The 24,166-nt window shown below is 35.1% G+C and overlaps 1 protein-coding gene across 1 annotated transcript; it reads left to right on the forward strand.

The window, feature by feature from the left end:
- The first annotated feature begins 12,887 nt into the window (after positions 1 to 12,887).
- Positions 12,888 to 14,460, forward strand: LOC132635750 (F-box only protein 13). The gene has a single exon (XM_060352256.1). It carries the CDS (start codon positions 13,057 to 13,059, stop codon positions 14,305 to 14,307), a length of 1,251 nt encoding a protein of 416 aa, XP_060208239.1. The 5' UTR covers positions 12,888 to 13,056; the 3' UTR covers positions 14,308 to 14,460.
- Positions 14,461 to 24,166: the final 9,706 nt, after the last annotated feature.

The raw sequence follows: 24,166 nt of genomic DNA on the forward strand, positions 1-24,166 counted from the left end.
AGGATCCAGAACAACAGGAAGAATTCTTGGATGTACCTGAACCTCTAGAAAAAACCCCCGGAAGAACAAGCACAAATCTCTATAAATGCATTTGTGGGGTTGAGTTCTTTTAATGGTATGGTTTCAACCATTAAGATTATAGGTTATGTTTGCAAGATTCCTATGACAGTGTTGATTGACAGTGGATCGACTCACTCATTTATTCATCCTCATATTGCCAAACTATTAAGGATGTCAATACAACCTATGAGAAAATCAATTAGGGTGATAGTTGCAAATGGCCAAGTAATGAGTTGCAAAATTGAAAGTCTATATTTCAGTTGGAAAATGAAAAATGAGCAATTCAATTTCAAGTTGAGATTGATGACGGTAGGGGGTTGCGATATGGTCCTCGGTATGGATTGGATAGATATGGTGGCAACAATCATTTTACACACCAGACCCCATAGCTTGAGTTTTATGTGTGATGGGAGGATGATCACATTATATGGTGAAAATGAGGATCCTAGAGTGACTCAAGTGGCTACTAAAGAATTAAGGAGGATTTTGCATTGTGGTACTTGTTCAGCAGTGGCTGAGTTATCTATGGTGAACAATGGTCTAACTGTGAAGGGACAGAAAGAAGTGTATCCTGACATTAACAAGTTGTTTAAGGATCACAGTATGGTGTTTCAAGAACCTACTGAATTACCACAAAAAAGAGACGGTGATCATGTAATCAATATGATACCCGGAGATGAACCATTCAACCTAAGACCCTACAAATACTCCAATGATTAGAAAAATGCAATTGAAACAATCATTGCAGACATGCTTAAAGCTCATATTGTAGTACCAAGTCAATCCTCATTTTCTTAGCACTTTTGGTCAAGAAAAAGGATTCAACATGGAGGTTATGTGTGGATTACATGAGATTTAATAGCTTAACTGTAAAAAATAAGTATCCAATTCCCATAATTGATGATTTATTGGATGAATTGTTTAGGGCCACTGTATTCTCCAAGGTGGATTTGAGAGCTGATTACCATCAAGTAAGAATTAAAAGTGGAGAGGAATTTAAGACTGCATTTAGGACCCGCCATGGTTTATGGGAATTTAAAGTAATGCCATTTGGATTGACAAATGCCACAACAACCTTTCAGTCTCTAATGAATTTTGTATTCGAAGGCCAAATGAGACACTTCATATTAATATCTTTGATGACATACTAATATACAGTAGAAATATGGAGGAGCATTTGGTTCATTTACACATTGTGTTGAAGTTGCTGATAAAACACAAGTTATTTGCAAAACAAAGTAAATATGAGTTTGGGCAATCACAAATTGAATACTTGGGGCATATTATCAATGGAGATGGTGCAATACTGATCAGGGCAAAGTGGTTGCAATGATAGAATGGCCACACCCCAAAACTGTTAAAGAATTGAGAGGATTCTTAGGATTAACAGGATATTACACAAAATTTGTGAAAGGATATGCACAAATCAGCAAACCATTGACAAATTTGGTGAAGAAAGGTGAGTTTCAATGGAATCCTGATGCTGAACGGACTTTTAATCAACTAAAAATAGCCATGACTAGTACACCAGTACTAGCACTTCCTCCCTTTAACAAACCCTTTGTGTTAGAGGTTGATGCTTCCAATTCGTGTATTGGTGTTGTGTTAATGCAAGATAAAAGTCCCTTAGATTTTATGAGTCAAGCACTGAGCACAAAGCACTAGGGGATGTCCATTTATGAGAAAGAACTAATTGCTTTGCTTCAAGCAGTGGACAAATGGAGGATTATCTGCATCCCCATTATTTCATCATTAAGACGGATCCCCTTAGTCTGAAATTCCTACAAGAATAGAGAATCACAACATCTCTACTGCACAATTCTCATTGATTTCTCAATTACAACCTAAGTGGATTGAAGAAATATTGGAAAGTTACAAAGGAGATTCAGAAGTATTACAAGCTATAACCACATTGAGCAGTGATCTTGTTCCTACATTGGATATTTCATTAAAGCAGGGTGTATTAAGATACAAAGGGAAAGCTTAGGTAGAAAATAATGGTTTATTGAGACCATAGCTGACATCTACAATTCACAATTCAGGGTTAGGAGGTCATTCAGGAGTTTGGGCAATATATCAAAAGCTGAAAGCAGTTTTTTATTAGCTTGGCATGATTGAGCAAGTTAAGGAAATAATACAAGAATGTGACACATGTCAAAGGTGCAAAGATGAACAAGTTGCTTATCCAGGATTACTCCAACCTTTGCCTATACCTGAGAGAGTTTGGGAACACATATCCATGGACTTTATAGAAAGCTTGCCTAAATCAGAAGGAAAAGATTCGGTACTGGTGATAGTAGATAGGTACAGTAAATATGCATATTTCACTGCTATTTCTCACCCTTTACTGCTCTTACCAAGTGGCAAGAATATTCTTAGACAATGTATACAAAGTGCATGGTCTTCCTAATATCATAGTCTCAGACAGGGATAAAGTGTTCATCGGTAACTTTTGGAAAGAGCTTTTCAAGTTTTTGCAGGTTCAACTGTTTTATAGTTCTGCATACCATCCACAAACTGATGGGCAGACTGAAAGGCTTATTGGAGGTGTATGACTGGTCACAAGCCTAAAAAGCATAATAAATGATTGTCATTGACTGAGTTTTGGTACAACAGTAATTACCATGCTTCCTTGAAAATGACTCCATTTAAAGTGTTATATGGTTATGACCCTCCATAACTTTTTTTTGAATTAGTTGCTCAGTATAAAGTAGATGTTGTGGACCAGATACTCAAAGAAAGGCAGATTATGGATAGAGTATTGAAGGAAAACTTAGCCAAATCTCATAATAAAATGAAGAAGAATGCTGATAAAAGAAGAACTGGGAGGGAAGGGGACTAGGTTTTCTTAAACTTCAGCCTTACAAACAAAGCTCTATTGTTGTAAGGAAGAGTCTTAAGTTAGCATCTAACTTTTATGGTCCTTATTAGATCACAAAAAAGATTGGACCAGTTGCATACAAACTTGCATTGTTGGCTACTGCCAAAATTCACCCTGTTTTTCATATATGTCAACTTAAGAAGAGAGTAGGAAATCAAGTTATCACTGCTATTGACCTTCCTATATATGCACCAGATGGATAACCTTTAGTGGAGCCTGTTGTTGTACTTGACAAAAGGATGATTAAAAAAGGAAACAAGGCTACTACTCAGATACTAGTACAATGGGCTAGTCTACTACTAGAAGAGGCAACTTGGGAGGACTACTAGTTCATAAAATCTCAATTTCCTAAATTTAAAGCTTGAGGACAAGTCTTATTTTAAGGAGGATGGATTGTCACAGTTATTGATGAGTTATGATACCTTATGTTTTGATGATTTGAAAAACCTTAAGGAACCTTAAGGAACCAGATATCTCATGTGCTGCTATGTTGACATGCTCCTTAAAGAAACATATGCAGTCAGTATCACTACATAAGCTGCAGGACATGTTCATATATGAAGGATCAGATATGTTTTCAGGGGGACCAGATGAGATCAGGTTCCCAGCAGGATATCTTCATATATGAAGGACCAGATATACAGATTCAGAAGGACAAGATGAGATCAGGTCCTCAGCTATTACTTGGTCTACTATACAGCTGTAAAGAGATGACAGTGTAGCAGTGTAGTAGCAGAGCAGTAGAGTTGTTGCAACCAGTTCAAGAACAGATGAGGGACCAGGTTCTTCCAGATGAGAGACTAGGTCCCTGGAGCGTTGAAAAGTCAACTCTATAGTTGTAAAGCTGCCAACACTGTAGCAGTGCAACAACAATACAGCAGCAGAGGACCAGCATGGATTGTCACCTTCTCACCCATTTCCCTCTACATATATAACAGCATGCTCAAATGAAGAAGTATTCTTGCACAAATCAAATTGCTCTATCCTAAGTGCAAGTCTCCACCTTTCAAGATGCTCCCCAAGAACAAAGCCTCAACAACCCGAAAGACCAGATCCAGAACTGAGGATACTTTAGGTCCTTAGGTTGTTGAGTATTTATTCTTTTGTGCTAAATTGTAAACCTATTCTTCTCTAAACGGAAGGTAGTTGTAGGTGTTCTAAATTCTCAAGGTTGCTTCCATAAGCTCTTGAGTGGTACACTAGGCTAGAGTTAGTCTAGATGTATTAGTATGTGGGTGGATAGGGTTAATCACGGTATTGAATTCTCAAAGGGTGCCTTTGAGTGGTACACTAGGTTGGAGTTAGTCTAGGTGTATTAGTTTGCTTGGCTAGGGGTAGTGAAGTGTGAAGGTTACGATAGGGCTATTGTAAGGATGAGGGGTTATGGGAGTTAATTCCTAGCTTACAATCAGTTGTCATTTGAAGTTGCTCGATTAGTGGAGTTGAAATCCTACTAGGATAGGTCATGATTTTTAATCTCTTGAGCAATGAGTTTTCCACGTAAAAAATCTCGTGTTATTCTCTTGCTGCACTGTCTGAGAGAACTTGTAGCAGCCAATTCTCTCTATATACTTTGTTTGGTGGACGCGTAGCCTTTATCAGTTATGTAATGTGATAGTTTTAAGTTTTCAATAATTTGTTTAGGTCCTTAATGTTTTAAGTTGTCTTTTATGTATTTGCTATTGAGTCCTTTAGGCCAGTTAATTAGTAATTGTCATTTAGTCCTTGTAGTAATTGCTACTTAGTCCTTTATTTTGTTATTGTAGGTGGACAAGTGTCCAGCTGAGTCATATAACCATTGTACTATGCTTTGTTGAAGGTATCAATAGAAAAAATCAATTTTTCTCTTCTTCTTCTTCATCTTCTTCTTCTTCTTCTTCTTCTTCTTTCTCCTTCATCATTTCTAAGACTCTACTTTGAGGACAATCTCCTCTTGTTACATGGCACGAGCAAGAACTACCACACAAAACCATAAACACTTTATCTAGGCAAAATCACTGGGAAAATTAAATTGTGCTTCTGCGTGTTATTCAAAGAATTCATGACAGTATAAGTTTGGGCTTAAATCAACATATGTTACCTAGGCAAGCAATGTCATATAGGGGTTTTGTAGTTGCAAGAATGAACGAACTGGAATAAAGGGGCTTGTTTGCTTTGGGCTTTAGTTATTTTGGTGGGTCACTGTAGTCATGGGCTAGGGGCTCGGTTTGCTGTGTGGCAGAAATGAGCTAGGTTCTTCGTTTCATTTTTTTGCGCGTATTGTTCTTCTTTTGGGGTGGTCTATAATTTTTGTCCCTCAAATTGGTGGTCTTTCATTTTTGCCCTTCGCCTAATACCCCGAGGTTTTGGGTTCGAACCCCAGCTCAGTAAAAAAAATAGGAATTTCACAAGGCAAAGGTTTGGATTTGCAAGGCAGGATTTTACATTCAAAACTCTTTCTTAAGGCAAAATTTTAAGGCATAGTTTTGGGAAGCATGCAAAACTCTGTCTTGCGATTTTTTTTTTTAATTTTTGACGGAGGGGTATTCGAACCCGCAAACGAAATTTTTTTATTGAAGGCCAAAATTTAAAGACCACCAATTTGAGGAACAAAATTTAAAGACCACCCCCAGCGAAGGTCAATCTTGCAAATTGCCCCTTGGTTTTATGAGAAAGTTGGTAAATGGCCATTTTTTGGAGGCTAATCAAAATTTTAGCCCGTCTTTTAAAACTACTCCAACTTTAGCCATTTTTAAGGGATCTTTACAAAAATATACCACCCAACATAATATAATACACCTACATAAGCCATATTTTCAGTTTACATTCACATAACCAATTTTTTTTTTTTTGCAACAGCGCTTATACACATGGTATACAACATTATACAAACATTATACAACATTATATACTTATGGTAACCAATGTGTCCACCTTGTATAAAAGTGTATAATAGTGTATAAGAGGTGTTTAAGGAAAACATGGGCTAAACCGGACAATAAAGAAAAAATTGGGCTAAATCGGGTAAATATTCTTTACCAGTAGACATATACCGTAATTCAATGACTAACGTGCGATAGCTTTTTAACTCTTCAACGTTGCTCTAACATAGTAGGTAATAGAGTGTTGTCTCGCTTATCCTTTCTTATTGTTATGGAACAGAAAAAGCAGAAGAGAAAATCGAAGAGCGAAATAATGAAATCTCTTTGTATTGATTCTTGCATTAAAATTGAGAGACTATATCACTATTTATAGAGAACTAATAGAATACCTTATAGATACTAAATTAAAAGGAAACTAAATATTATGTAATTAATGTAGATCCTAAACTTAGAAGGTAAATAAATATTTTAGAATATTTCTAGACTAAAAGTAAAGTAAATATTCTATCATTAATGTATATCATAACATAGAAGGAATGTAAATTTTAACACTTACTAGTAGTCGTAATATTTCTTCTGAGTTTCTTTACACTTACGAGTAGTCGTAGTATTTCTCCTGAGTTTCCTATCCTTTGATTTTTGTTACTATTTGTTGTCTCTTATTATTCGCTTGGTGTATTTGTTGTAGTTACTGTTCCTTTCTTCTTTTTAACCTGCATTGTTTTTTCTTCATCCTGAGCCGAGGGTCTATCAGAAATAGCTCCTCTACCTCCCAAGATAGGGGTAAGATCTGCATACACTCTACCTTCTCCAGACTGCACTTGTAAATTACACTGGGTATGTTGTTGTAACATTGCTCTAACATAAACTCACTTGTATCGGCGTTGTTTTAAATTGTTAAACTTTATAAGTCTTCAATGGATAGTAATATATCTCAAAATTTTCTTCTTGAAATTTGATTCTTAAAGATGGAACAGAAATTGTCCATGGAAATGATCTCTGATTAAATAAATAAATTGAAATGATTAGGTAACATATACATTAAGCCAACTGCAACCAAATAAATTACAACTCAACCCGAAAATCGAAAGGCCCCGAAGCAAAAGCAAACAGTATCTAACACACTAGAGCTAGAAAAAAAATATCTTTTGGGACACAAAAGGTATCGTAATTGACGGCTTTATTCCAATTCAATTAATAAAACATTATTGTTCTTCTTCAGCCCCGAGCATCCAAAGTCAATAATAAACCAACAAAAGCTAATAAACAAATTATATAGAAGAAGAAATTGGAAAAGAAATGGTTAGCTTTGGATTCTGTTGTCTAAGTATTTGACTTTTAAAAGCACAAGAATGGACAAAACCAAAAGACAACTACCAAAGTACATAGTATTAGTATATGGAGAAAAGTAAGCTTCAACACGAGGCATAGATTCCTCAACTGCAGGCAAAGAGTTGCTTTACTTGGAATTGACAAATGTTAGGTTTGGCTTTACTTCTTCTCTTCTTGTTTTATTTTTCTCCTTTTCTTGAGTCAAAGGCAATTAATTAAAGACTTTCTATTTATTTGTTTTATGAAATTCACTTGATCATTGCATATTGCAATCGCTGGTACTATAATAAATTTCTTTTAAATTTTAATGGATCTGAACATTTAGCCCTGAGCAAACCACTTAATTAGGCACTTTTTTTTTTTTTAACTAAGCCCCGTGGGGTTGCAATAAACTTTTCTATGCCCTCCAGCCTCCTGATAGAAAGAGTCAAAGGGTGGTGAAAGATGGGGCAATTGTTAGCTAGACATAAGTCAAATTCTTTGCTTGAAAGAGTTCTTCCATCAAATAGTGATTAGCAACAACTTGAGAATTAGTGTAACAATTTTTTATTTTTTTTTGTAATAGTGATTAGGAACAACTTGATAGTTAGTGTCACAATTTTTTTTGATAACCGGTATTTGGGTTAGCTTACGAGCACTTAAATTTAATTTCACAAATTGCCTACTACCTTGTCAATATTAATACCGAGTACAGATAGTGTAATATTCATATCATTGATTTTTTCGATATATTAGTCAGCATATGAATATATATACTCTTAAACCGTGTACGTATCTGTAATCATGGATGGAACTATATAGAGCCAAATGGCATCAATTGAATCCCTTTATCGATAAATTAATATGAATAGGCTAAAAACGAACTTTTTGATTATATATAAACAGTTGAATTTTCTTAACATAAGAAAAAATTATAGTGTAGTGTCGAGAGAATACAAAAATTACCTCTTCCCCTCCAGTGTGACTCGAACCCAGGACCTACCGGTCGTGGGTGGAGGTGCTTAACCATTGAGCCATCCCTCACTTGTCAGTTATATATATCATGGGTTTAAATTTCAACTATGACGTTCTTATATTTTTCTATTCCCTTTACGTAAATTTTTGGATTCATCAACCGTAAGTGAAATATTTAAGTATATATATATATATATAAACTTTGATCGAATGGCAACTTCAACATCTAAATTATGTTGTGTCTGTGTTACTTGAGCTTCTCTTTATGGCGTATATTACCACCTAAACTGTTTCTCTTCAACTATAATTTTATAAAAACGTCTTAATAAACATAAAAGTTGTGATTTACGGTGTCACGATCCAAACCAGAGGGTCATGACGGGCACCTGGCATTACTTGCCGAGTACCACTAGACATACATCTGTAACGCATTCATAAGAATAGGTGGGTCATTAGGGCAGCCATGAGATAACCTGCTGACTCACATAAGTAATAGACTGAAATCAGACAAGTCTAAAAGGACATAACTACATAAATTAGTTGGCACATACTGTACGGGCCGACAAGACCATACAACATCTGACTGTACATAACTGTCTACAAGCCTCTACTGGAGTACATGACATGACGTGGTCGGGACAAGGCCCCGCCATACCCATGCATATGCATGGGTATATATATATATATATATATATATATCCATGCTGACTCACAAGGCAACTCCAGAACAAGTGGAGTGCAACAACACTGTCTGCTGAGCTAATATCCTACTGGAAGAGCCGTCAACTTGTATATCAAGACCTGCTAGCATGAAATGCAGCGTCCCCAGACAAAGGAATGTTAGTACAAATAATGTACCGAGTATGTAAGGCATGGGAAATAGCATAATAGAGACATGAAAGTAACAGGAGACATAAGAGAATCAACCTGTACATATGAACTGCCATTGTGGGCCAATGATATGCATAAATGTTGTGCATGCATGCATAAGGGTCATACATATATATATTCGTATATAACGCTTGTCAAGCCTCTGTGGGCATCATCATCATCATCATCATCATGTGACCAGCTGATCAGGTGGTAGTGCGTATATAATGTCGTCACCTTCCCCATAGCCCATACATATATATAATACATAATATACGCGTATATAATGCTTGAGGGGTCATAGGTTTGTACAAAAATACATACATACATACATACATATATATATATATATATATAACATGTGATACCTCTGAACATCGTTATGAGATAGCATTTCCATTAACATGTGACTCTTTGAATCTTACTGAATCTGAAGAAAAACATACTGAACATCTTTACTGGAACATGAATCAACATGGAACATCCCTAACTACTAAGAATAGAATTCATTATGGAGTAGCATTATGTTTACGTTTCGTTCGTAAGAATCATGCCTAAAAGAAGGTAAGTTAGCCTTAACATACCTCAAGTCGTCCAAGCAATCCAATAATGAGCTTATTACAATTAGCGCGCCACTCCTATAACAAAGGAATGCATACATAATTTAGATGGCGCTAGTATATCAAACTTTAACTCGATTCCTACAAAGAAACGGGCAATATTTCCCCTTATCCTTAGTCACAATACCATATGCATCAGCCAACAACAACACAACAAGTTTACATAAGTTCCTTAAACTTACTTCAACAAGTATTCCCAAGTTACACAATAAATAACCCAAAATATACTTCATAAACGATTACTTATACTCTCTTCCTTTTCATGTCTATGTAGCAAAATCATAACAACACGATAACACCATCACCTACTACCCATTTACCATAGAATTCCAGCCATAAGATGCCAACAACAACAACTAACATCTCATATGAGCCTCTTATTCTTCCTTCAACAACCATACAAGGATATACGTCAATCAACTTTCAAATATACTAATATACAAGAATGATATACTCTTCATTTCTTCTCACCCATTAAGTATAAACTCAACAATATCTCAACAACATCAAATACTACCCATATACATGGAAATCATCCTAATAATACAACAACAACATGATCAAGATCAGTCCACAACTCAACTCATAACCAGAACAAGTTTAAGTTTTCCTTCCATAATTTCCTCATCTAACACGTAGTAGAAAGGCTAAATAATTCCATAATCATGAAAACAAGGTGGTAACTTACCTCCAGAGCCCAATAACCATCTAGCACAGAAATTTCTTCACCTTTAAGTTCTTCCCAAGTTCAGCACAAGAAGCAACACTAGGATTCAATATAAAACCCTAAGTTTGGATCACTTGATTAGCACTTTTAATCTTTGCTTTCTCTTGGAGATTGGTTGGATATGTTTGGGAGAGGGTTTCAGAGCTTACATGAACTTGGAGAAATGTTGAAATGGGCTGAAATGAACAAAGGTCGAAAATATATACAAAAGTAAGTTGCTACCGCCTTAGATATACGGTTCAATATACGGACCGTAAATAATATATGGTCCGTACATTTGGACCGTAAATCACCAACAGAATACCACCCTCCCCACTGTTTCAATTATATGGTGGGGGTCCATCAATTTTACGGTTCGTATACCATATGCGGTCCGTAAATCTCAACTTTCGTCGGAAAGTATTTTCGTCGATTCCTTTAGCCTCTAATTCTTCCAACAAATACTAAACATGAACTTAAGCCCCCGTATACGCAAGATGAAATGTCTAATCCCATAAAACCTTAAAGGTAATCCCAATGTCCAAGATTATGACGACTAATATACGACGAATCTCAACGTACAAAACTACGAGATGTAACATACAGTTATACTTATATACATCGATAATCTTTTAAATTTGTTAATACATTTTATTCAGACACTCGAATAATTATGATATGTTTCAATTGAACACCTAAACATATGATAAATATTCCTATTAAATGACATTTTCGACTCAAATATCAGGAAAGCTTTTGTGTGTGTTCTAAACTGGAACAGACATGAGATTTTACAACTTATTAAGGCTAATTAGTTAAATGATTAATTTCTCGACGTGATAGAAGTTCAAGAATGCACGTAGAAACTTTTCCAAATTAAGTTTGAATTAGAAGTATCTAATAGGACACTTTATCATGTGTTCAGATGAACAATCGAAACAGACAATAATTCGAATGTCTAAGTAAAATTCATTGATAATAAGATATTGTTGATGTATCCGGCCTTTTAAATTTATAAAATTTTAACAAATTCATTTTGGCTTCACACATTGAGTTTTGTAAATTTTTTGAAAAGGTAAGGTTGGGAAACCAACCCCCAACCCTCACACCTCAACCACCGCCAACCTCAAGTCAGCGCTTGGTGTGTTGTTCTAGAATGAAAAGTGAGAAAGAGAGAGAGCGGCGCCTTGATGACAGTGACACCCACGAGAGATAAGGGCTTAGCTATCTTTTTCCTCGTTAATTTATTGTTCCCTTCAATTGTGGGACCTATAACTTTTGCTTTTCGGCTTTTTCTTTCTTTAGCCCACTCGTGACCCATTATTAAAATATTTCACTCTTCCTTTTTCCCCTCTGTCCATGTGGTTTTTTTTTTTTTTTTTTTTGTTAATTTTATTTAAAATGATTATTTTAATTGTGTCTTACAAAACGTACTTTCTCAACTACATTGGACTCTTTTACATTAAGCTTTAAGAACATCAGTTGAAATAAGGTTAACTTTCATTATATCGTGACAAAGAGAAGAGACAAACTTACCATCGGTTGGGGTTCCGTCACAATGATGATTGGAGTAGAAATATGTACAACTACTGTGATTTGAATTCATCATACCACAATTAATAGTCAATTGTGCAATCTATATTGTAATGAGCAAGGCTGTTGGAATTGTTCACATTGTCAACCCGTTTGGACATACATTTTTCTTCTTTTCTTTCAAAAATGTTTGCAAAATCTTGTTTGGTTATATATTAAAATGATATTTGAGTTAGTTTTGACGATGGGATTGAAAAATTTGTCAATGCATTCACAATACTTCAATTTTTTCAAGTGAAAAAAAAAAATACTTGTTTAAATATAATTTTCTAAATACCATTTTTCAGTTTCAGCTTCACCATTCATTGTCAAGTTTCAACCAAATCAATATCTAAGCGATTAGTTAGATTCGGTTCCTTCTCTCGATTTTCTTTGTCCATTTCCTTTCCTCTACGTCAGTTTCTCTATCTTTTTTCCTACGTCATTTAACATATGTCTATAACATTTGATGAGCTTTTTTTAATCTGATATAAAGTCTTTAAACTTCACATATTATGGTTTAGAGTCCTACAGAAACATCGGTCAATTAAGAGCAAAATAAAATGTTAGTTTGATTCAAGACAAAATCATAAATTATTCATTACAAGAATGTTGATCAGCCAAGAATCTCACCTCTCAATTGTTTTATCAACATAACACTCCTGAAAAGGAAAATTTACATATTTACCTATTATTAAGCGCTTATTCTAGTTGTGAGGCAAGCATCTTACCTTTGAGAAGTAGTGATAGACTGATAAGATCTCTTCTAAATAGTTTCGGATTTGAGTTTTGGTGATAGAGAATGCTTCTCTTTTAATGAATAATATGCAATCTAAATTCAGATTAATAGAGTCAATGAATACTAAATACTGAATGGTTAAAAAACAGGAAACCTAACTTTGGTTGGGAAAATAGGATGCTCTTTGTCAATATGCAAAACACAAACAATTCCAAAGCTGCTCCTTTTGTCAAACTTTACTTTACTCAATTGTCAACGCAAATAAAATACAAAAAAGAGATCCTTTACGAAGCTTCCCCACACCACCCAACCAACCAACCAAATTCCCCTTTTATCTCTTTTCTTTGACCACTCTTTATAATCTGCTCCATTCCAAGTCCAAACACCATGTCAAACCCCACACAAAAAAATTAGCTTCTCTCTATACCAAACTAAGCTATTCAATATTCTTCCCAATTCCAATGGCCTCTAGGAGAAATCTGAAGAGGAAATCACCAGAGAAATATGAAGAAGATGGAGCTTTTGTTTTCCCACTGGATGAACTTAATCAAGATCTTCTTGAAAGAGTTCTTTCATGGCTACCAACTTCAACTTTTCTCAGCCTAAGTTCAGTCTGCAAGAGATGGAAATCTGCTGCTACTTCACCTGTTTTCCACTCTGCTTGCTCTCAAATTCCAACCAGAGAACCCTGGTTTTACATGGTTGATTCTTCACAATCTTCTCACTTCAAGAATCAACAACAGTTTGTGTATGATTCTGCTGAGATGAAATGGAAATTCCTTAACAGCCCATCTAACTTTCTTGAAGAAAAACAGCAAAATGAGTCAAATTTATCAAATTTCCTCCCTGTTGCTGCTTCTAGTGGACTCCTCTGTTTTCATAATGAAGAAAATGGTGAATTTCTCATATCCAATCCTGTTACTTCCTCATTTCGAAAGCTCCCTTCGTTGGATTATTCCAATAATACCCTTTGTGCCATTGGAATGTATTCCACTCAAGAATCATACAAAGTTTACCTAATTTTTGGAGAAACACCAAATCTTTCCTTCAGAGTATACAATTCAACCACAAATACCTGGGAGGACTCTCAAGTTCTTAGTAGAAAACCTTCTCAATCATTCAGTCCTGATGATGATGATGAAGAAGAAGATAGCCAAATGCTCTATTTCTTGAGTAAATGTGGGAATGTAGTAGCAACTGAAATACAAAAAACCCCATGTAAACAGTACTCTTCAATAACCACCACAAAAGACCGTCAAGAAATCCTCTGTTTCTTGAACTCTTCTGGGAAAGTGGTTGTTTGCAATTTTGCTGAGAAGCACTTTTTTGAGTACCCAAGATTGCTCCCACTTCATAATGAGTATTCAATTGATTTAGTTGAATGTGGAGGAGAGATTTTTGTGGTTGTGTTATCTGAATTCTTGGAAACTGCAAGCCTTAGAATATGGAAATTTGATGAAAAAGAGTGGACTTGGAATCAGGTTTTTGCAATGCCAGCAGCAATTTCACATGAATTTTATGGCAAGAAATTGGATATCAATTGCAGTGGTTCTGGTGAACAATTATTTGTCTGCATTTCTAATTCTTTTGATGAGAGTTGTAGGTATTTCTTGTGCAATTTGGCTGGAAATGAATGGACTGAATTGCCTGCTTGTTATAGGAAATTCAGTTGTGCATTCTCTTTTCAGCCTAGGATTGAAGCTTCTGTGTGAAAGAAGAAATTATTCGATTTGACTGGGAGGAAAAACTAGTAGGACTTAGAATTGGGATTCTTCATTCTTTGTTTTACTTTATTCTTTTAGGATATTTTTCTTGTTACTTTGAAATAATTTATTATAGTTGGTGATACTTTTTCTGCTTTTTAAGTGAATTGATGTACTTGCTGAAAATTTCTTATTCGAAATGGGTCTTTTTGTCTTTCATTATATAATCTGTAGTTTTTGGAAAAAAATTGAGTTTATTGCCGTATCAAGAAAATTAAAGTGTTTAGACACCTCTTAAGCCTTGTTTTATCATAGTTTCACCTACATAAATTGTAATTATACATCCCAATTAAAATAACGACATAGAAAAGAAAACTAAAATAATTGTCGCTACCAAGAAAAATATGCTACCCCTACTAAATTCTGTAAGGAGGAAAAACATGGCAAGTAAAGAAAAAGATACATATAAACAAACAAATGATTCCTAGCAGAACCAGTTAATATCCGATGAACCCCGAAATCAAAATGAACGTGATATGGGCCTCAAGTTCACAATGGAGTCACACCCAAGAATGATACTCATTCAGAAATAAGAACATTGATTAAAAATGAGAATTGGCACAAAGGTACCATCCTATAAGGATTTGACGCTAAATAGTCCAATTTATTGTTATTAGCAAAGTTCAACTCAATTTGGCATTTCAATAAGGGAAAAGGGTCAAATCTACTCTTCTATTTTCTTTTATTGGCCAACTTACTCTCCATTAGTGATGGTAAACAAAATATTTATGCCGTCTAATAAGTATACCTTTAATTGAATGGAAAACCTCAATTACCCGATTTTAAATAAAAATATCCAAACCCCTTCCTAACACACACACACACCCCGACCCACACATTATACGCATTTCATTATCGTGGAGTTTAAATTTCTCAAGTGCGTGGAGTTTAATCACGAGTGACATGGTAGAAAGACCAACAAAAAGGAAACACATCAGCAAAGATTAAAAAAAACACGTAATCGAAAAAAGAAGGTCTTCATCATCTTCTTCTTTTTTTGAGCAGCTAACAAAAAAAGTCCAGAAACAAGTACATTTTTTTCCTTCATTCCTTCAATTAAAGAGAAAGGGGAAAAGAACAATATGATACCAATGGAATTTTTTTTTGGAAAACTACCCACCTTCTTTGAAACCGAAATTTCGATATATTATAGACCCACTTTGTGTGGAAGCAACAAAGTAGCAAAATGGCTAAAAGATGACAGAAAATGGCCGGTAAAATTCATCCGGTGCCGGAAAAAATGAAAAATGGTGATCAACAAACACCTGCCACCATGATGCCGTCATCAGCTTTGATGTCGGAAGTCGGCATAGCGGTGTTTATTGTAAAGGAAAGCAAAATTTTGTTAGGAAAACACCTTAATTTTTTTTTCTCCGTTGATCATCATACCTTTGCATTCACCGTGACTATTTGGAGTTTGAAAAAGTTTTGAAAGCGTGCAGTAAGCTAGAATTTGAATTTTGAGAATGGATGATGCTGTTAAAAATTTGACTTCTTATGTAATTTATATTTCCTTGCTAGTTAAAACTTGATGCACTATCTTTGTAATGACCAGTGATTCTAGATTGTTGCTAAAAGAAAATGGCAGAAATATGTTTTTGGGGAAATGATCGGAAATAACTGAAATATGTCTTTTGTTCGAGAAGAAGGAAGAATGAAGAAGAATTGATTTGAATATGCGGGTGAAGAAAATGGTAGGAAAATATGAATCTGGAAGAATAAGAGGAAATACAGTCAAACCTCCCTATAATTGTCCTTCGTTATAGCGACATTTTACTATGCCGGCTTGATTTTCTCCGAAATCGATTTTTCATGTTATATTTTACTTCTCTAAAACATCATTTTACCTGTAACAGCAATGACATTCATTATAGCGGTACACTCTTTATAAAATTATCTCTCTATAACAGCCATACTAAAATATTGTGTAATAAATATACTATGTATAAAAATAAAATATTAAAATATTTGTGATAATCATCATTAATGTCATGCACATAATAAATTTCAAGTACGAAGAGTCAACTGTTAAGTTCTTAGACAGTTATTGAATTTCCTTCTACTAAAAGTTTGGACAAAATTCTTCGTCAATTTAAGCGTTATATTATTACTAAGAGATTGCAGTTTGCGAAACAACCTACAATTGTAGAATTCTTACGTCAAACATGAAATATTTAAATTCTCAATTAATTTTAAATGCATATGTTCCTTGGATTTTAATTCTTTATCGGTATGGTACAATAAGTTATAGATTTATTAGTAATTAATTAGTCTTTTTAATTTTTACTTAATGAGATATGAAAATCAATTGCGATTTTAAAATTAAAAAATATATTGTTTTCGTTTATAACATAAAAAGTACAGAAAAATAGTTGTTTGAGTACTTTTGTTTATAACAGTTAAATGAGATCTAAACATCAAATGCTAATATACATGCATAACAACACCTCACTATAACAGGCATGAAACTTTCGGACAAACTGATGCAATTACGGATACGCGGAAACGAGAAATTAAGAAGATAAACAAAAGGAAAAGAAAAGACAGATAGATTGACACAAAAATAGGCAGAATTAAGCAACCAAGGTTCTTCAATAATCAAGACCTCCTAATTACACTCTAGATAGCACCAACTTCTTAGGATGACCTCAAGGGAATTAAATTCCCAAGCAACCAATCCTCTCACAAACAATAATCAACAAAGCCTACCAAAGGCCTCTCACAAGTTTCTCTCTCTAGAGATAACCCTAAAACACTCAAAATATTCATCAATTCATCAAAAGCCAAGTATTGAAATGTTTAGCCTACTATTTATACTAAGAAAATAAGGAAGACAACTAGCTCTATTACAATTATACCCTTAATGAAGTAAGGGCTTGTTTGGATGTCTCCCTTGGAAATGAAACTTGAAAAAGGCTTGCATAAGTATTAGCCTCTTTCGCATGCATAGACTCCTTCTGCAAATAGCCTTTTTTCAGAAACAGCCTCTCAAGTTATCTTCCATATCTTGAATGCCATCGTCTTGAAGCCTTCCATCCAAGCTACCTCCCATATCTTGAAGGCCGTCCTATGTTGACGTCCCATAATCTTCAAAGACTCCATCTTCTTGAAGCTCGATAGAGTTGGGCTTGTATCATTCTTCCCTTCTTGAAAAGGATTCGTCCTCGAATCTAAACTTTGCAAAATCATAAGGGAGACAAACAAAAACAAGCTCCTCAAAGCATGAGGGTTAGCGTAAGAATAAACCAATCTACCAACATGCCAAGGATGCACATATTTGTGATATAGCCAAGTATCGACCACTTTTATGGAGAACAAACTCTCAAATAGAGCATTAACCAATTGGCTATCCCAAAGGTCATGAAATGAGGATATCCTAAAGATACCAATGGTTTCAAAATACCAAGTAGGCAAGGTTACATTGGTTTTAGGAAACATGAAGCACAAATGATCCTCTAATTTCAAACTAAACCAATCACCCAAATTGAAGACTTCACCGGGGTCAAAAGGAAAAGATACCCATATATCATGGTCAAAGCAACAACTATATACCCCAATAGGACCCCGCCCAACATAAGATGCACTCCTAACAATAGCATGAATGCCATCATATGCAAATAGATAGTAAAGAAAGGTGTGACGCGAAATAACTTCATCTGGTGTCCTCAAATGTAGCCTCACTATTAGGTTCAAGAACAAGATCTAGCATGCTACTACGATTTTGAACACACAAGAAAGAAGTAACAATTTGTAAACAAGTATCACCTTCCTTTTCAAAACATCCCTCCACATGAGGTTCTACATGACATACATCATCACCACATCCTTGGACCTCATCACTTGACACAAAGATAATACCAAGAGACTCATTTTCACATCTATCAAATAATGGTAGGGTGTCATTCTATTCAAAGGATCAACTACATTCACATCATCACTAATCGGAAGGTCATTAAGCACATCACAAGATACTAGTGGATTATCAATATGCTCAAATTGATCATTCATATCACATGATAATGTACTATCATCCAAATCACAAGTGTCATCACTAGGTGGACACAAATCGACCTTGCAAGAAGAATCAATTCGGTCATTAAAAGGATCAACTAGTGTATTAGCATTCTCAACAATGGCATTATCAACACATGGTAAAGAAACATTAAGCTCAATTAAAGACAAGCCATCACTCACATTCTCATCACAAACGTGTTCATTTAAAGAGTTAGAAGTATTAAGTTTAGCTATTATACCTTGAAGATTACACGAAAAATCTTCTTTACCTTGAGTTATCAATGGTAAGCTCATTTGACCAATCGTAGAGATGGTCTTGTCCTCCTTTCCTCCTTTCAAGTACGGGAGTTCTTCACGTGAAGACTTCTTTAGCAATTCGTTTCCTTGAGTACCTACAAAAGCTTCTTCACAACAAGGGGAAGAAGTAGAAAAGTTAGATTGAATTTGTGGCAACTTCCTCACTTCACTCCACACATTCTCTCCTTTTTCCACTTTACACTCCCTTACTTCTCTCAATCTTTTGTCTCTCAAGTTCTTTAGAGATGGGAGAGACTCTAATGACTTCCTTTGAGGGTTTAGGAGGACCCTTCACTTCAAGCTTCAATGTAGCTTCATTAGAGGTATCATCCTTCTTTTCTTTGGTTGACAAGGTATTCATGGGGGAAGATTCTTGTAATCTTGCATTACTTGTCTCTTGTTGATGAGGCACGGGTGGAAAGAGAAGTCTTCCATATTTGTCCACTACATACTTGTGCCACTCCCTTTCATAAGTTAGCCCATGAATTTCAAACCAATCAAGTCCCAAAAACAAATCACAATCTACCAATGGAAGGACATCACACCAAACTTCCTCTCAGTAGTCTCTACAAGAAAATGATACCTTCACCATTTTGTCAACCCAATTTACCTTTTGATCATAGTAAGGGTGTCTCCTCATCAAACAAGGTAAGCCCAAGCAATTAACCATATTAGAAGAAATGAAGTTAGGGCGATACGGATCATCAATCATAAGGTGGAATCTCATAACACCACATACCCCCACGGGCATTTGACTACATCTTCTCTTACGTTCTCCCTTTTGATCCATCACATTCTCCCTCACATTTCCCTCAATTATTTCCATCTTCCTCTCTAGGTTATCTATTAGACTCTTTGTTTTGGTTAGCATAGCCATCACATCACTAAGAGTAGGTTCCTTGGTGGGAACTTGAGTTTCCTTCACCTTCGTCATTGTACCTGCTTAAAACGCTTAAAAACAAACAACAATGTTAGTACTATATGAATCTCACCACACTCGCGTTTGCACACTTTTGTGCTTGGCTAGCACCACTTGAATGAACTCACACTCTCTTGCCTTTTACTACTCAATTGGATTGGCCGATGTTGATTCTTGTTTAGATCCGGTGGTTCGCAAGGTGCACAATTGCTACTTGAGATTGGAATGGATTCTTGTTGGATGAAGAAAGACAGACGACTCTATTAAACCAACAGACTTGAGCCAAGAAATTAACAACGAAGTAAAACGAGGAAAGAATTGGCACGAATGAAATGGGACTCAAGAACTAGTTAACAACTAAGTAAGGATCAATTACTAGTTGTTAATTAGTTAGAAGAATCAAAGAAAAGAAGGTAGGAAAGAAACAAACCGTTTTGGACACTTTTTTTGATGATCAGGTGTTGGCCGTGCGTCGCGGGCCCAAATACGCAAAAATTTGTCTTTGAATTTATTTGTTTTTTTTTGTAAATCCTTGAAATTTTGGGTTGGATATTTTTTCTGATTTGGTAACTTATTTTGGGACCACACACCATATTATTTTCCCGTTTTGGCCCAACAAACACTTTTCTTTAACTTTGACCTAGAAATTTTGGATCAAACACACCTTTTAGGTCATCTTCTTCTTATGAAGATTTGAATGTTCTCAAGAACACTAAGAACAATTTCAAATTCTAATGTATGCCAAATCCAACTCCGTTTCCTCCCAAATTTCGGATCTAAGCTCCCCTTAGCAAGGAGAACAATGCCCAGTACTTTTTATCCTTCAATTTTCACCCAATCATCAAGATCCACCAACTTGTTCTTCAAGTTTTCAAAAGCTTCAAAATTTAAAAATGGTGGATCCTTCAAACCTTTGCTAAATTCTTACAAATTTCGGATTTCTACCCTCTTTTACTAGGAGAGCATAACCCAATAACTTTCAATCTTCAATTTCTACTTCTTCTTCAAAACTCCCAATTTGTTTTTCAAGCTTCAAGGTCTAACAATGAAAGATGACTCAATATGACCTCAAATAGCTTGAAACTTAAGATCTAGACTCAAACAACACTAGGGAACTCAAATCTAGTGTCAAAAACAACAAACAAGGACAGATCAAACACGAATTTGAATTTTTGAATTTCAGTTTTTTTTTTTTTTTTTTTGTAAAATTAAAACCCAAGACTAGATTTGATAGAACAGACATAAACCAAGCTCTGATACCAACTGATTTACGGATACGCTGAAACGAGAAATTAAGAAGATAAATAAAAGGAAAAGAAAAGATAGATAGATTGACACAAAAATATGCAGACTTAGGCAACCAAGGCTCTTCAATAACCAAGACCTCATAATTAGCACCAACCTCTTAGGATGACCTCAAGGGAATTGAATTTACAAGCAACCAATCCTCTCACAAACAATAATCAACAAAGCCTACCAAAGGCCTCTCACAAGTTTCTCTCTCTAGAGATAACCCTAAAACACTCAAAATATTCATCAATTCATCAAAAGCCAAGTATTGAAATGTTTAGCCTACTATTTATACTAAGAAAATAAGGAAGACAACCAGCTCTATTACAACTATACCCTTAATAAAGTAAGGGCCTTGTTTGGATGTCTCCCTTGGAAAATGAAACTTGAAAAAGGCTTGCATTTAAGTATTAGCCTCTTTTGCATGCATAGACTCCTTCTCCAAATAGCCTCTTTTCACAAACAGCCTCCCAAGCTATCTTCCATATCTTGAATGTCATCGTCTTGAAGCCTTCCATCCAAGCTATCTCCCATATCTTGAAGGTCGTCCTATGTTGACCTCCTATGATCTTCAAAGACTCCATCTTCATGAAGCTCGATGGAGTTGGGCTTGTATCACAAACGTTGCCATTATAGAGAGGTTTGACCGTAGAATAGAAATGGTTGTGTATAATGTGTGCGTCAGGGCGAGGGCGCGGCCGGATTTTGGTACTTTTATTTAAAATCGCGTAATTTTGTGGGAATTGGAGTTTTCCATCCAATGTATAGGTGCATACTTATTAGACGGCAGGGGTATTTTTGTTCACTATCACTAACAGAGGGTAAAGTTTGCTAATAAAATAAAGTAGAAGGGTATATTTGACCCTTTTCCCTTCCTTTTTTCCACTTCTTTTTTATTTTCTTAACCTCCAAAGCCTATCGAGTATCAACCCAAAAGCAAATGGAACTCTCTCTTCCCAAAATGTAGAAAGAAATTTGTTCTCCTTCTTTGTTAAAGCACCTACTTTTCCGGTGAAACTTCAAGGATTTATTTTTGTCCCTCTCGCTATTTTCAACGGTTGAACTTTAATACCGCCTAAGTAATTCTCCCTTCTCCATTTGTTTTTATGATTTTTGATGTTGAATGGCCTATTGAATAATGAATATGGTTTAAACTCATTTTTAGTTTCAATTTATGTTCAGTCTAATGCTAAAAAATTTATTAAAGTTATTTTGAAAATAAGCAATGAAGATACTATTATTATTGTATTTAAAATACGAAAAGCGCCAGGATAATTGTGAACAAATGATCATTTTTTAACCATAATATTAATTTTGATATACTTGTTAAATATGTTTGCCATGAAGTTTGAAATAATAATCACTAGAATTTTTTGGTTGTAGCAACTCTAGCTAAAGGATTATGTCAACATAGACAACCCTATTGCCAAAGCAACAGAGTCCTTTTTTTATTATTAACAATGGCAAGACTAATACCTCCCCCAACAGTATCACCATGAACCTGAAATGGGAACCTCCTCATAGAGGTTTCTACAAGCTAAACACTGATGGCTCGGTGGTAAAATGTACAAGTAGGAGTGGCATTGGGGGGGGGGGGGGGGGTCATTAGAAACAGTTTGGGAGATTGGGTCATTGGTTTTGTAGGAAGTACGCACCACTCCTCCCCACTCAAGACTGAACTTTACGCCTTACATGAAGGGCTGAAAGTAGCTTATGATCAAAATTGTGTGCCCTTGCAGGTCAATGTAGACTCAGCGGAGGTCATAACACTGTTATTGAATGGACATACAATGCTTAACCCTTTTATTTTCGAATGCAGGTGGCTAATCCGGAGATTGGGGAGCCCAGTTGTTAGGCATTGTTACAGAGAACAGAATAGGGTGGCAGATGTGCTAGCAAAGGAGGGTGCAAAGGGGATTTTTTGGCAACAACAAACCTTTTGGTAGTTCCTCTGGTGTATGCCAACAATGCATTTTGGGCAGACGTTGAGGGAACTTCTTCCGTTAGGCAGTATAAGCCTAGGAATGATACCTCTTTTGTTGCAAGTTATGATCAGCTTCAGACTAAACTTTGGCATAGTTCCCTATCTGCTATGTAATAATTGTTAATATATATAGATATAAATATGTCTGTTCTACCAAAAAAAAAAAAACTCTAGCTAAAGGTGTAGTAGAGTACTCATGACTTCACAAATTTGGGTCTATCATTGACTCTAATTAATTCTTTTGTTGATTTTTTTTTCATTGGTATGAATAGTTTATGTGCTATCTAGGATTAATCTTGCACTAAAATTGGATCTTAAAAATAATCTATACTCCCCTCGGTCCAAAATAATTGAGGTTTTAGACTTTGGCACGTGGATTAAGGAATTCACCTACTCCTAAAAGTTAAGAGTTATATTGACTAAAATACCTTTAATTACGAGGGGCACTGAAACTACAACAAGCATTAAATTTGTTCATTGAAGGTAGGATGTGTCAAGGGTAAATTTGAAAAAACGAATAAAATATCTTCTTAATAGACTAACACCTCAATTATTTTGGACCAACTTTTAGAGGCTAAATGCTCAATTATTTTGGACCGGAGGGGGTGTTTTTTTTTTATTGGTATGAATAAAGTTAGTGGAAACAATAATGATTTTGATTCTATCGTTTTCAATGTGAAAATTCTATGGACTATTGTGAATGTTTATAACCATTTTAACTGATAATATTAACTATACTTACTATATATTCTCACCGTTGAGTTTAAAATGATTTTACACTTATAGTTTGTGATTATAACACTTCTACACTGAAAGTGAGCACCCAGAAGTATAAATTCTGAATCCGCAACTAGTTAGCACATTTTCCTTGATTCCATTTTTTGAGGAAAGAGGTTGAGATTGTAGTATATGTTTGGGCGAGTTTGTTAATGCAAATGGTTCATCTACTTTTTGTTCATCTTATTCTTTCGAATATCAAAATGACAACTATTAGTATTAGAATAATAATTATAGCTAGTAATTTCCACATTTAGAATGGCTAGTTCTAGTCCTTCCCATTTGCTTGACAACTGTATTAATTAATTGAAATTTAAATCACTATGCAAATCATATCTTTTAAAAAAGTGCACATGATTTGCGCGTGTTTTAATTAATTTGAAAAAAATTAATTACAGCGAGCTTAGAGAAATCCCAATTTCAGAGTTTGAGTATTAGATGTGCGGAAACAAAATATAAAAGAATCTGAAAATTCGAGAAAGAAACATCTGGGAAATTCAAAGGAACAATCCAAGAATATCCAAGAA

Source organism: Lycium barbarum, chromosome 4 (genome assembly GCF_019175385.1).
Source record: "Lycium barbarum isolate Lr01 chromosome 4, ASM1917538v2, whole genome shotgun sequence".
In the NCBI taxonomy this organism is placed as follows: Eukaryota; Viridiplantae; Streptophyta; class Magnoliopsida; order Solanales; family Solanaceae; genus Lycium; species Lycium barbarum.

Excerpts from the sequence above, each read along its gene's own strand:
- LOC132635750 (XM_060352256.1), top strand. The coding sequence starts at position 13,057 with ATGGCCTCTAGGAGAAATCTGAAGAGGAAATCACCAGAGAAATATGAA.